At 44.8% G+C, this 13910-nt stretch overlaps 1 protein-coding gene across 6 annotated transcripts in view; it reads right to left on the bottom strand.

The window, feature by feature from the left end:
* Positions 1-13910, bottom strand: part of GFRA1 (GDNF family receptor alpha 1) — a 225628-nt gene that overhangs the window by 43890 nt on the left and 167828 nt on the right. For all 6 annotated transcript variants that reach the window (XM_017543805.2, XM_017543807.2, XM_037743975.1 and 3 more), the window contains one exon: positions 901-1010. In XM_017543805.2, the coding sequence (XP_017399294.1) occupies positions 901-1010 (110 nt within the window). The remainder of the gene's footprint in view (positions 1-900; positions 1011-13910) is intronic.

The raw sequence follows: 13910 nt of genomic DNA, 5'->3' as shown, positions 1-13910 counted from the left end.
GTTCTTCCTGCTGGTGATGTGTGTGACCCTGACACAGACAGCCGGCAGGAACACACACCCTGGCTGAGCCACTGTGCTTCTGACAACTGTGATTTTCCTCACCCTTCCACAGGCTTCACTGTGTGTTCCTTCTCAAATGCCAGTGGAGATGAGCCCTGCCACCAAGGCTTCTGCTATCCCTGGTACCTGGGATGCCTGTCTTTCCCCCTGCTGGCCCCGTGCATCCAGGGGTCCAAGTCTGCTTCCCTTCTGACTCTCATGGGGGTCATGTGTAATCACACTGCTCTGAATGCTGAGAACATGGTTCTTCTAAAGCCTCGGGTCTTGACAGACAGAAAATAATGTTTCTGCTATGTCTGTTTTCAGGAAAAAAAAAATGTAGCCTAAATCACCCTCTGCACACTGGGAGTTGAATTACCAAGACCATTAACGGCAAGCAGGACCCCAGTATTTAGGGTTTTTCTTTCCAAAGGGCCATTTCTGGGAAACAGCCTTTTTGATTTCCCCGGCCTGAATGACTTCCCTTTCTCCAAAGTTCCCTAATTCAATTAACTTTGTTTGACTTGCTTTCTTCTTCCATAACCAAGCTTTTATTCTCTCTGCTTTTGTTCTACGTGGTCAGTTTCCCAACTGAGACGCCTTGCCCGTCTGCACACTTGAAGTCTCCTGACTCCTTAATAATCCCTGCTTCCTGCCTCTGCCTTTCACGCATCCATTATCCAACTTTTTTTTTCTTTTCTACTTCTTCATTTTTCTTTTACGGGCATGTCCTCAAGGATTTAACATTCAAACCCCAGCCCAGAGGTTACTGGGAGATTTTCACTTCTGCAGACATCAGCAGGATGCAATGGAAAGAGCGCGGGTATTTGCAAACCACAGTCCCATCCTGCGTCTCCTTACCAATAAGCCCCGAGTAGGCGAGGAGGCAGTCTGCGTAGTTTTCCTTTAGACAGCTGCTGACAGACCTTGACTCTGGCTGGCAGTTGGTAAAAAAATCCGCAAGGCGAGATCTACAACAGGAAAAAAGGGGAGGGGTGGAAATGTGCTTTAAAACATCCTAACCCTCTGGACAGACATGTTTCCTTTATTCCTTTGTTGATATGCCTTTTTCTGCACACACACACACACACACACAACAAAAAATACAAAAAATGTGAGCTATGGAACTGTTGGCATCCTTTCTCATGCAACCCCCAAATGTCCCCTGCACCAGCCTTCACTCACCTGTGCATCTCTGCTTATTTAGAGAGAAGCCTTCAGGGCCTCTAACTGGAGGAGTCTAAAGGCTTTGAAGTTTCCATTCAATATTTATTTCTGACTAGACTTATTTGGATCTTTAAGAAATATGCTTCACATACTCACCGGAGATCCACACTGGGAAAATATTTACTTTATACAGAAACATGTCCCTGGCATCAGAATAGGATCCTACAGCCCATCTGCTCCTGTAATTCCTACTGGCTTTGTGAATGTATGTTTCTCTCTTGTAAGTCGCCTCTCACCCACCAGCCCAGGGGGTAGTGATTTATTCCAGCTGAGTGGCACTGAGGAGGAGCCTGCCTTTGGGGAATGGAAGGGGAAGGCAAGAGGGACAGAGAGGCTTGGTCTGGGCTGGTGCGCCTATGGTCAAAGCTGTGCCTGGAGGGGCCACTGCAAGATGTGGCAGCTGCCTGCACGCAGGAATCTCTCCAGGGGCCGGCACAGTCCACCCAGAAGCCCAGGGTGGCAGTGACGATGCAGAGGCCCAGAAGGGGACGAAGCCGCAGACATGCTGGTGTGGGGAAGAAGAGGGCTCTTTGTGGCCAACTGGCTGTTTTTTAGTCTGAAGAGGATATTGTTGGGAAATCCTGAATGAGAGCTGGGCCACCTCTGAGGTCATCTTGGCAGACAACAGCTCTGTTTCTATGGAAGAACACAATGAACTTCATAATAATTTAAATTATCTGGCGATTATGGGAGACAACGAGAGGCTGTCGCAAGTTTTCTTCTGTCTTTAGCTCACCTCGGAATTGGCTGTCGACATACCCAGAGCTGTTTTACTTCTTTCCTCCTAAGAGACTGTATTTTCTTGCCACACTTTTTGATACAAACAAGCTTGGTTTGGTGGAACGAAGACAGGTAGGATGCATGGGGATCACAAAGGTTTCTAAGAGGCCCACAGGAAGCGCGTTACGCATCCCTCTCCTGCAATTTTAACTGGAAAGGGCATTCAAACATTCAAAGGCCTGATGAAATTATCCAAGTCCGCAGTACGCTGCAAAGCCGTGTTCGTGTGGGGTTGGTTCTCTCCTTGAACCCTTGTTAACAAGGATTGCTCAAGCTTCCCTCTCTGAGCCCATTTTGTGTGCTCTCTCTGTTCTGGGGGCCTGGCTCTGTGAATCCCTGGAGCAGATGCTGGAATTCTGCTTTATTTTCTTTGTACAGCACCTGCATTCCTCAGAGAGCCCCTGTATAAGGCTCCCCAAGCAAGGCCATGTGCCGAAGCTAAGTGCATTGGTAAAATCCTGAATGTGGCTGGGGCATGTGCATGTGTGCGCACCTGAGTGGCAACCACAGTCCGAGCCTCGCTGGTGTTTCCTGACTTTAATTGAACACACTGAAAGATATAAAACCTGCCTATTTTCTGTAGCCTGGTTAAAAGATTTATTTTTCAGAGGAAATCCCTAAAGATGGCTCGGGCTTACTCAACTGGCTCCAATGGCATCCAGCTTGGATTGAGTGTTAATTTCAAAAGAATTTTCCTGGTCATGAAAGTTAATGATCTAGTGGCACTGGGTTTCTAACTTTGTAAAGGCCAACTGCAGGTTCAGGTAGCTGGGGCTCTGGTTCTGTATGCAACCTGGCTGCTGAATAGTTCTCTGACCTGGCAGTCCCATGCTCCCGGCCTGTCCCCCAGAGATGGAAGAAAGGTCGCCCCTCTCCACAGCTCCCGTTTCTCACAGACTCTCCAGCAGACTATTAACTGAACAACAACTGTGATGAGGATTACTGTCCTTCGGTGAGAGACTAATGCCACCAGACTCATTTTGCTTAACAACCTCAGAATTGACTGACAATTGGACTCTGGAATGAAAGGCTAATTGAGTCAGTCTGCTGCAGAAAGCATAGCCCCGATTGGGAGGATAAAACGAAATATACTGCTCAGAGCAAAACTCTGGACAGGCTGCTTTTTGAGAGATCATCGGCACATATCCTGGCCCTATATCACACAGCCAGTGGATGGGAAAAGAGTTTCAGTGGAAGGGTGAGCGCATGTGGCATTGTTAGAACACTGACATTTCCACATTTTATCACATTTGACCACCTCTCCCTGGCAGCTGTACTTGGAGACAGGATGTTCACATTATAGAATTCACATGTTACAGATGGAAACACTGAAGTAAGAAGTTTATACAGCGCTATGTCAGGGCCAGCTCATCACTGGTGAATTGGTACAGTTTCAGGGATTTTGCAGGTTGGTTAATAACATTGCAGTGGTGGCTTGAAAGTGGCCATGGCGGGGGTATTGACACCACAGTAATCAGCAAACACTATAAATCAGGGCTTTGTGTTGTTCTCGGAGCACTGGTTGTTAAATATTTACTGCACAACTCTATTTAAGAACCAGTATGATGTCAGCAAATCCCACTGATAAAACATGTATCATGACTCCAGTTGAGTCCCAGCCCTTCCGAGACAGGCTTCCTCTCCCATCCCCATTCACCCTTGTGCCAAATGAAATGGGACAGTTGCAATTAACCTCTGGTCTTTAGTATTTTCCAAAGAAAGAAAACAGCTCCACTCCTCCATCCCACTAAGACATCCTTCCTTCCCAACCTCTTCTTCTCCTACCATCACAATCCTCTAATGTATCCTAAAATTATGCATGGAAATGGTCCCATGCATTGAAAAAACAGCTGGATTCCTGTCCATCCGACTGAGTGATGTGTCAAGTGCCATCATATAATGATGAAAAAGACCCTGTCCTTGAACTTATATAACACGCAATCTAGATGCCAAGAAAAACAAGTAAAAAGATTATTATAATACAGTGCTTTGTTCTCAATAAAAGGTAAGAATGAATGACGGCTAACCAAAACAAGACAAAATGAATGAAGTGTTGTGTGCATGTTAGGTATATTTTTATAAACTTTTACTCTTTTATGACAGCAAAATAACAGATATTATTATTTTATTATCCTAATTCTATAGACAAGGAAACCAAGGCTTAGTGAGGGTAGATTAGAATAAAACAGTAGCAGAATGAGGATTTAAAGCCATACCTTCTGACTCTACCACTTAAGGTTTTACTATCACACAGCTGCAGAAGCTAGTTTCCAAGAGGCTGTGATATTGGGACTGAGACTTGAAGGATGGGTAGGCTTTGTCAGGTAAAGGTGTAACAGGGTATTCCAGACAGAAGGAAGCAGCAAAGGATAAAGTAATTACACCCATAGTAAGACCAGCATAACAACTACAAAGTATTTGTACATGGTAGGTACTGATTTAACTGCTTGACATGTATTCACACACTGGATTCTCACAACAACCTCATTAGGTGATACTAAGAGGCTCATTTTACAGATGAGGAAACTGGGGCACAGAGCCTTTAAGCAACTCCCTCTAGGTTGTAGAGCTCTGTGATGGAGCTGGCACATGACCACATTCAATCTGATGCCAGAGCTGGAGAGCACTCTCAACCGCTACCTTTAACAGATGCATCATCTGGAATGTCACTGGTCACTCATGCAGGATGGCCAGGCCACAAGATGCAAATGGGTAGTGATGGGAAAAGATGCTGCTGAGATCTTGAAAAGGCTTTGAATGACCCAAGGGTTTGTATTTTTATCTTAAAAGCAGGGGGAGTCACTGAGGGATTTTAAGCCAAGAAGTAACATCATCAGATTTGCATATTAGGAAGACTCTTCCATCTCACCATTGTTCAGCAAAGACGTGCTTCAGACCTACTCTGTGGTCTCACTGTTTCAGCAGCAATGGGAAGAGCAAGAAAGTGGCCAGGAGGGGAAGGGATGGTTCCCTAAGAGAACACAGCCATGAACCAGAGCAAAGAGCCGAGGGCTGGAAGAGGAGAAAGAAAGGAGGATGCTTGGAGATGTGGATATCAATAGAATGAAAGTCAAGACTTCAGACGGGAGGGGTGAGAACAGAATTGGGATGAGGACAGACAGTGGGGCCCTGGTGGGAAAGATGGGGGAGAACAGGTTGGCTAGGAAGATGGTGAGGCTGGCAGTGGCTGTGTTGACTTCATGATGCTGTGGACAGCCAAGATGCTAGCATGTTTTTAGTGCTCTGGCTGCCTCTTCTGTCCAGTCACCAACTGCTGCCTGAGCACCTACTGTATGCACAGCTCCAGGGCTCCAGGACAGCTCCTTTTGCATACACTTCCCCCTGCCTGTCCTGGTTTATGAATTACACTGTAATCAATGTCAATAGCTTCCCTGCTTGGGCTGCTGGGATCCAAACAAGAAAGCTTAAGTGTCCAGTATGGGATTGACAAAGAAACTCCTCAACTGGATTTCTTCTGAACACATGAAATCTCCATGACGACAGCAATGATGAGCTCTGATTGTTTTTCTCTGAGAAAATGAAAAGGAAATGAATAGGTACTAATGTAGAAATGTATCGCTATCAGTAAGAGAAAATCTCCCACCTTAAAGAAAGGAAAAGGCAGACAAAATACCAAGATGGCCATAGGAAAACAATCAGAGCTCATTATGCAGAAAGCATCATATTAAAGGAAACACGCTGCTAACTGGAAATAAAAAAGTAATAATAATATCTAGGAGACTTGTCTCAAACAGCAGATGGTCTTCTGACAGTGGGGGGAAAATTATTTACCTACTTTCTCTGCAACAGTTTTAGGAAAGCAGCATTATGGAAAACAGGTAAAAACATACCAGTAATGCCCAATTTAACTCATCCTGGATTATCATAATCCTCTAAATGTTCTTCCAGAACAAATCCCATACTTGGATACAAGCCATGTGGTTGGTGGAATTGAGCCCTGGACTGAGAATTGTAAGATCTTGAATGGGATCCAGGCTCTGACACAAATGAATCAAAGTTCCTGAGTGTTCTGCTTCATATTTAAGCTCCTAGCTTTCCCTTCCACCTCAGAAATACGGTCTGTGGGATGCTCAAAGCAGCGTAGAGGGGTGGAAAACCCACGTGTTTTCATAGCATTATTATTCTTACCCATATTCCATCCTACCGTGACTCATGATTTCAGTGTCAAGACATTTGGTTTCCTTCGAGTCTTGAGAACAAGATTTTTCTAGTGGATCCATCTTACATATAAGACAGCTGAGGACCAAAAAGGTTAAGCCTTGCTCAGAGTCACATGGCGGGTGGCCACAGATGGCATTCGTTGGAACAGGAACTGCAGATCGCCCATAATGGCTCTGGAGGGGAGAAGTGTGAGGGCTGACTTTAATTTCTCTGGGATTGTATTACAGTCATCAAGTGTGTATGCCTGCTTTCCCCTGCCACCATCATCGACTTTGTTCTAACATTCCACTGGCTTTAGAGATGTGGTGGGCACTTTGAATGTATTGCAGGAGCACAGCAGGGGCCAGAGGATGCATGGGATAAGAGGGTAGTAAGTCTATCAGTGAATTAGGCCCCTCTTTATAAAGGAGTCTGTTGCACCCCACCAAGGACCGCACAGCACTGCAGGGCTTCACCACTGTATTGGTCCATTTTTATGCTGCTGATAAAGACATTCCTGAGACTGGGTAATTTACAAAGAAAAAGAGGTTTAATGCATTCACAGTTCCACATGGCTGGGGAGGTCTCACAAACATGGCAGAAGGCAAAAGGCACAGCTTACATAGTGGCAGGCAAGAGAGGATGAGAACCAAGCTAAAGGGGTTTCCCACTATAAAACTATCAGATTTCATGAGACTTAGTCACTACCATGAGAACAGTATGGGGGAACTGCCTCCATGATTCAATTATCTCCCACTGGGTCCCTCCCACAACACATGGGAATTATGAAAGCTGCAATTCAAGATGAGATTTGGGTGGGGACACAGCCAAACCATATCTACCACTCAGCAGAAACCCAGAACTCTGGGACAGGATCCCCACATCGATCTGCTTGTGTGAGTCACTGGAGTTCTTTAAACCCAACGTGAACATTACAGCTTCAAAGTCTTGGCTTTCAGTTCAAATGATTTAGTTTCTGAAAGCTTTCTCAGTGGGTCGGTTAGAGGAAAGAATGTGTGATAGATAAGAAGGTGCACAGGCTTGGGAGTGACACAATCTTGTTTCTAATCTCAGCTCCACTTTTCACGCAGCCTCTTACATCTTAGCAAATTATTCAACTTCTCTAAGTCTCAGTTTCTTTACCTGGAAAATGGCACCAGTGCGATGGTGCCATATCAGATGCTATGTACAGGCACTTTAAATGGCTGCTGTGAGACTTAAATGACAATTACATAAAGCTCGTCACCCAGAACCCAGAATATGCCAGTTGCCCAGTAAAATTTTTCTTCTATCCTTTTATATTTTCTCCCAATTCCTGGTTCATTCTAATGTTCAGCCTTCAATAAAGAGAAACACACACTGTGTCTTAGTCTATCTTTTCTTGGCCCTTATATTACATAGTTAGACAGGGTACATCCATGTAACTAAAGGCATCAACTTTGACCAAAACAAATGTGAGAAGTCTGAAGCCAGGAATCTGTGGTGTTACTTAAAGCCTCTCCATTACATGACCTCATAAAATAAAGGCACTTGAAAGCTACTTTTTCTCAGAGACTTAGAGGAAAAAGATATATTTTTAAATTGACTACATATCATTAAGTTTGTTAAACTGCTAATACCTTTTGGGGAATCAAAACAATTAGAAAAACATGCTGCTAATATTAGACCAGGAATGACAAATCTAAAACACTGGAATGGTAATTGTCTGGTATAGTGACACAAAACAGATTTTTCCTCTTTCTGTTTTTAGAAAATTACCTTAGCCCCTATTCTCCCACAGTCTGCTGTAACACATCTGGAAAGCATCCTTCAGGAAACCAGGGCCCGTATTAAATACATTTTGCAGAGGGTGTTATTTTGTGTCGCTGTTGCTCTCTGTGCTGTGCATCTGGCTTCCTGGAGCAAACGCCTAGTATTTGCCTAGGAGCAGGCTGCAAAGCTGGGGAGCTGAGCCGAGATTCTCCCCCGGCCTGGGACTCGGTGTGGAGACACAAAGGCTCTGGGACAGGTCCACATGCCCCAGGTGCAGATGCGCAAAGCTCTGCACATCTTGCGTTCATCAGCTCCTTAATGCAGGTTCCCACTGGTAGTGTGATTATTAAAGCCTGGCCAACTGATGTGCTCATGGTAATTTAGCAAGACTGTGGCTACATGTTGGTGAGAAACAGTACCAAGCAGCCTTCAAGGTTTTCCTAATGCCTCTGTTTCTTGGGACAGAAAGGTCCCTGTGGCCAAGTACAGATCAATTTCTGTTCCCCTCAAATCCCTGCAGCCTCGTCCTGATACCTGGGGCTTCCCCGATCACTGCTGCTCCTCTGCCTCTTTGGCTGGGCTCCTGGGCAGCTCTTGGCTCCAAGCGTTCTCCTTGCAGTTTCTTTTTTCTTTTTTTTTTTTTTTTTTGCCCAGCACATGGGCCACGGAGGCTGCCATCACTGCACTGTGAGCCTGACTCACAGGGGTTCTGGCAAAGCTTCACCAACTAAGAAAGGAGTTCCGGGGATGCAGATGGAGTCCCCCATTGATTCAGTCCCTGTGTCCTGCCTTGGGTATCTTTGCAGGTTGATGGTTCAGTGAAAGCAGGCTGTAAGGCACAGAGGCGATGCTTCCTTAGCTTTTCTGATTGCAGCAGCCCCTGAGGAACATCTAAGTTGGCGTCTGATCAATTTTGGCATCCCTTCCAAAGCAACCTTGTATGAACTTTGACAGCCATCAGTTAACATCAACAGAGCAGTTGACAGGGCTTGACAGGTACTCTCTACCTGGCAAATTTGAAAGGCAAGTCATGGTAGTTGGCAAGAAAATCCATTCCAACCTTGAAGAGGCTTTCAGCAGCCTCAGATCAGATGTCCCCAAGCTGCCTTTGGCCGGGAATTCTCAACCTATTTCTCCCAATGCACAAACTGATGGTCATGGTATAAGCAAACTCTAAGTAGTAATGGGAGCACAGAAAGATCTCAAACAACCCTGTGCTGCACCATCAAGTCAAATAAATTTGTTTTATATTACCCATACTATGCTACCCATACTATTCATGCAGAAAACCTAGCTTTAGCTTTGGTGGTACTTGTTTTTAAGGGAAGAAACTGAAGAAGAAAAGAAACTGAAAGTTTTCTGGATGATGAAATGATCATAAAGTGCTTAGATATTAAATAGTTGTCTGCTGGGATAACCGCAGGTGAGAAATATGTTAAAACTCTTTAAGAGTAAACCTTATCCAATAAGTCTTTTATATTTCTGCAGGCAAACTTTAGAAATCAGTTTTGTAGCTTTTGGCCACAAGGAGAAATAGAAATCTAGATGTTTAACCAATCTTTCATTAGCAGAACCACACCTTAAAACTCGAGACCAAACACAGTGTGAGCTTGCTTCGTGCAGAATTTGGTACCACCTCCACCTTCAGGAGTAAATGCCTGAAGTTGCCTGGTATTTATTCTGGAACTCTAAGAAGTTCTTGGTCAACTGCTCAGGAACCCTGGGCAGCAAAGGTCACCCACCATGGCTTCATTTAATTATTTACACACACCCTATCTTCAGAAGGAATTTTGAAGTGCATTCAGATGTAACTATGAGGCAGAAGAATAAACATAAAAATTAGTGAGAGAATTAGGGGCCACAGAAAGGTAAGATAGAGGCAGTGGCTCAGCTAGTACAAAATGCGCACATGCCCCTGACTGGATGAAATCTACATATTTGGAGATTTCTAGCAACTACTGGGAAGGGAGTTAAGATAACTAGTTTTACAACCAGCTCATGATACCCCCAAATTAATTTGGGAAGCCGAGGCCGGCAGATCATGAGGTCAGGAGATAGAGACTATCCTGGCCAACATGGTTAAACCCTGTCTCTACTAAAAATACAAAAAAATTAGCCAGGCGTGGTGGTGTGCAACTGTAGTCCCAGCTGCTCAGCAGGCTGAAGCAGGGGAATAGCTTGAATCTGGGTGGCGGAGGATGCTGTGAGCCAAGATCGTGCCACTACACCACAGCCTGGGCGACAGAGCAATACTCCATCTAAAACATAAAAAAGTAGATCCTCAGAAGAAAAACTGCTTGTGGCAGGCAGAATGCCTACCTTTGGGTAGGCTCTCAAAGACATCCAGACCTGAATTCCTGGAACCCGAGACCATTACTGTACATGCCAAAGTGGGTTTTGCAGAGGTAATTATGGTCATGAGGTAGGGGGAGTGTTCTGGATTTTCCTGGTAGGACCAGCAGAATCATAAGAGTCTCTAAAAGTGAAAGAGGGAGGCAGGTGACGGTGTCATAGTGATGTCGTATGAGACTCAACTGGCCTTTGCTGGTTCTGAAAATGGAGGAAGTGACCATGAGCATGAATGGGGGAAAGCAAAGAAATGGATTCTCCCCTGCAGTCTGCAGAAAAAAACTCAGCCCTGCTGACACCTTGATTTCAGCCCAGTGAGACCCGTGTCAGGCTTCTGATCCTACATAAGTCTGTAAGAGAATAAATGTGTGTTGTTTAAAGCCACCAAGTTTGTGGTAATTTGTTATAGCAGTAATAGAAAACTAAAAGACTACTAAAAAGCAGTATATGGCAGGGATTTTTAATACAGAACTTGAAGATGCCCTAGGCCTTCAATTTCAGTTCAATTGCTTACTAGCCATGACATTCTGGGCAAGTATCTTAACTTCTCTGCAGCCTAGTGATATCCTTTGGATGTGTGTCCCCACCCAAATCTCACACTGAAGTGTGATCCCCAATGCTGGAGGTGGGGCCTGGTAGGAGGTGACTGGATCATGGGGACAGACATCTCATGAATGGCTTAGCACCATCCTCTTGAATAGCAAGTGGGTTTCTGTGAGATCTGGTCCTTAAACAGTGTGTGGCACTTCCCTCCACTTTCTCTTGCTTCTGCTCTGACCATGTCGCATGTCTGCATGAGGAATACTTTAAGCCTCTCCAAGAAATCCACTCATTCCTGTCTTCCATCTTTCACCACCTGATATAGCTTAGACTTCCCCTCGAAATCTCATGCTGAGATGAAACTCCAAGTGTTGGAGGTGGGGCCTGGTGGGACGTGTCTGGGTCACAGAGGCAGATCCCTCATGGCTTGGTGCTGTCCTCGTGATAGTGTTCTCAGGAGATTTATTTGAAAGTGTGTGGCACCTCTTCATCCACTCTCTCTCTTGCTCTGGCTCTTGCCGCGTGAAACACTGGCACCCCCTTTGCCTTCTGTCACAACCATAAGCTTCCTGAGGCCTCTGCAGAAGCTGAGCACATGCCAGCACCACACTTCCCATACAACCTGCAGAACCATAAGCCAATTAAACCCCTGTTCTTTATAAATTGCCCAGCCTCAGGTATTTCTTTATAGCAATGCAAGAATGGCCTAACACACCTAATATACTCAGGTTGAATGACAGTAAGTCCCTCAAAATGTTCCCAGTAGGGTTAAATGTACCTGGCACATTAGCACCTGTTGACAACTATTCCTGATTCCTAGATGAACAGTACCTCATCACAGCTGGTGTCTCCTGTTCTTCTCTGGACCTTGAGACCTTATGAAGTCCTAGGGAGAGATGACTATCCTGGACGAATATGAAATGCTTTATCCTAAGGGCATTGACCCACTTGTTCAAGATCTGCATGTGTTCAGGAAAGTCATGATGAATATCAGCTTTATTGCTGCCACTAAGACCAAAGAGAGGTTTCTCTTGTGAGTCTTCAAACACCCTCAAGTAGAGCAATGCCTTTTATAGACCAATGGAATAGTAATCCCTAAACAGGGCTAAGCAATTCTATAGGCCACTACCTGTGGGCCCGCTACTGGTCTGGTGATTGACGCATCAAGCCTGTGTTCATTTAAGGAGGTGCCGTCTGTGCCTTCATGAAGGAAGTGCTGAATTAAGCACTGTAGCTTATTGATGTTTATGGTCAGGGGAACTGAACTCTAATGAGCTTAGGAGAAAAACACAGGTAAATTCTAGAAAGTATCCCTAATACTACCTGGTCTTCTTCAGTCAAACTTTGCTTCTTTGGATGTTCCCAGAATATGCAAAATTAAAATGACATGGGCTCTCTTGACTTTAATAATTTGTGAAACTCCCCCTCTTTCCCCAGTCCCCAAAAGACAAGTGCTAAATACCTCTGTATATGTGAGCCCCAAGTTCTGCTCCGTGGAATGTTAATTTACTTTCTACTCATTAAAGGAGCCTAGTTTCTGAGTGCCCTGGGAGGGAGTCGGGGGTGGGGAGAATGAATAGATTTCTGAATGGCCAACAATTTACACTTGCACAAGTTTGCTTTAAACAGAAACATATGAAAATGAGATTCCCTATTAATCTTTAATAGGCTTGCAGACTTCCTAAGGAAAATTATATTCAACAGTAAATATACACTAGGTCATTTTTCTTCCAGGGAAGTTGTTTTAAGGTCAACAGAGACTTTGAGCTTAGCAAACAACTAGTTCCTAATATCTCCCTTCCTAGATAGAGCATTGAGAATATCACTATTGCTCAGGAGACGGGGAATTGTGGCATTAGATATCAAAAGAATCAATCACTCCATTGCCACTGGGTGATAATTCCCCCTTTGTGGGAAATTTTGTAACTCCTCTTAGTAACCCATTCTCACGCTTAGCATCCTCTTGTCAACAGCACCCCCACCCCAACTCCATTTTCTACATGTTACCTAAAGCTCTCAGAGCTGCATTTAACATTTCTCCTTTTTTTAGGGGGCAAAGGAGCTGATTTCTAGGGTCCACCTAAGCCATTTTCTAATAAACTGGCCCCTCCACATCTCCCAGCCGAGTGATCCCAAGGCTTATGTTTACCCATTCACAGTGACCTCAAAGGTCTCCCAGCAAGTCCCCTAACTGGCTCTGTGCCCCGAGCAGGGTGCCAGCTTCAGCCTTGCTGCCCACACCTCATCTCCATCACTTTCTATTCTCTAGCTTCACACTGCTGATGGTTTTGCCTACACCAGGCAGAAAAGGAGAGCACATAGAATTATGCCTGGCACAAAGCAGATATTCCTTAAATAACGTTGAATGAATGAGTTAATGAATGAACAAATCTGACTGCCAGAGAGAAAGGCTCTAATCACTTACAGATCAGCATCATCACGGACACTTGGTACTGGAGGTTCAGCAACATTAACAGGTGCAGATGAGGAGAAACAGCAGCCCAACTCTAAATGCTCCAACTACATTGACATAGAACCTGCCACTGTGCCCAGTGCTTTAAAAACTTGTGTCATTCTTTTGCAGTAACCGAACTAGGCAGGTTTGCTTTATTTTACAGTTGAGGACACAGGGTCCCAGAGAAGTCCACGACCAGCCCAAAGTCATGGAGCGGGCAGGAGTCAGAGCCAGGTTTTGGAAAGAAGCTGCAATTTTTTGAGCTCATCCACACCCGCACGACACTGAAAGAAGAATTAATGTTCCTTCTTTTCGTTTTAGTTCTTGGACTTTGGCTGCCATTTTAATGTGAATTGTGGACTGCAGAAGCCCAAATCTGATTTAGGTGGATATGTGATCTTTACTAGGCCCAATAAAAGAATGACAGAATTAGTGGGCATTCTTTTTGGTTAATAGTGCTTGTAGCTTAAAAACATAAAAAAATATTATCTGTTGTTACTGTTCAGTAAGGCTCAAATGCAATCCTATGACACAGCTGTGTGGGGAAATCGTTTGGGCTCAGGCCTTGCCTCTCTGAGTACCCCATCCCCAGGCTGTGTTCCCCCTG

Source organism: Cebus imitator, unplaced genomic scaffold (assembly GCF_001604975.1).
Source record: "Cebus imitator isolate Cc_AM_T3 unplaced genomic scaffold, Cebus_imitator-1.0 Scaffold161, whole genome shotgun sequence".
NCBI classification, from domain to species: domain Eukaryota; kingdom Metazoa; phylum Chordata; class Mammalia; order Primates; family Cebidae; genus Cebus; species Cebus imitator.
This window is presented reverse-complemented; position numbering and strand designations above follow the sequence as displayed.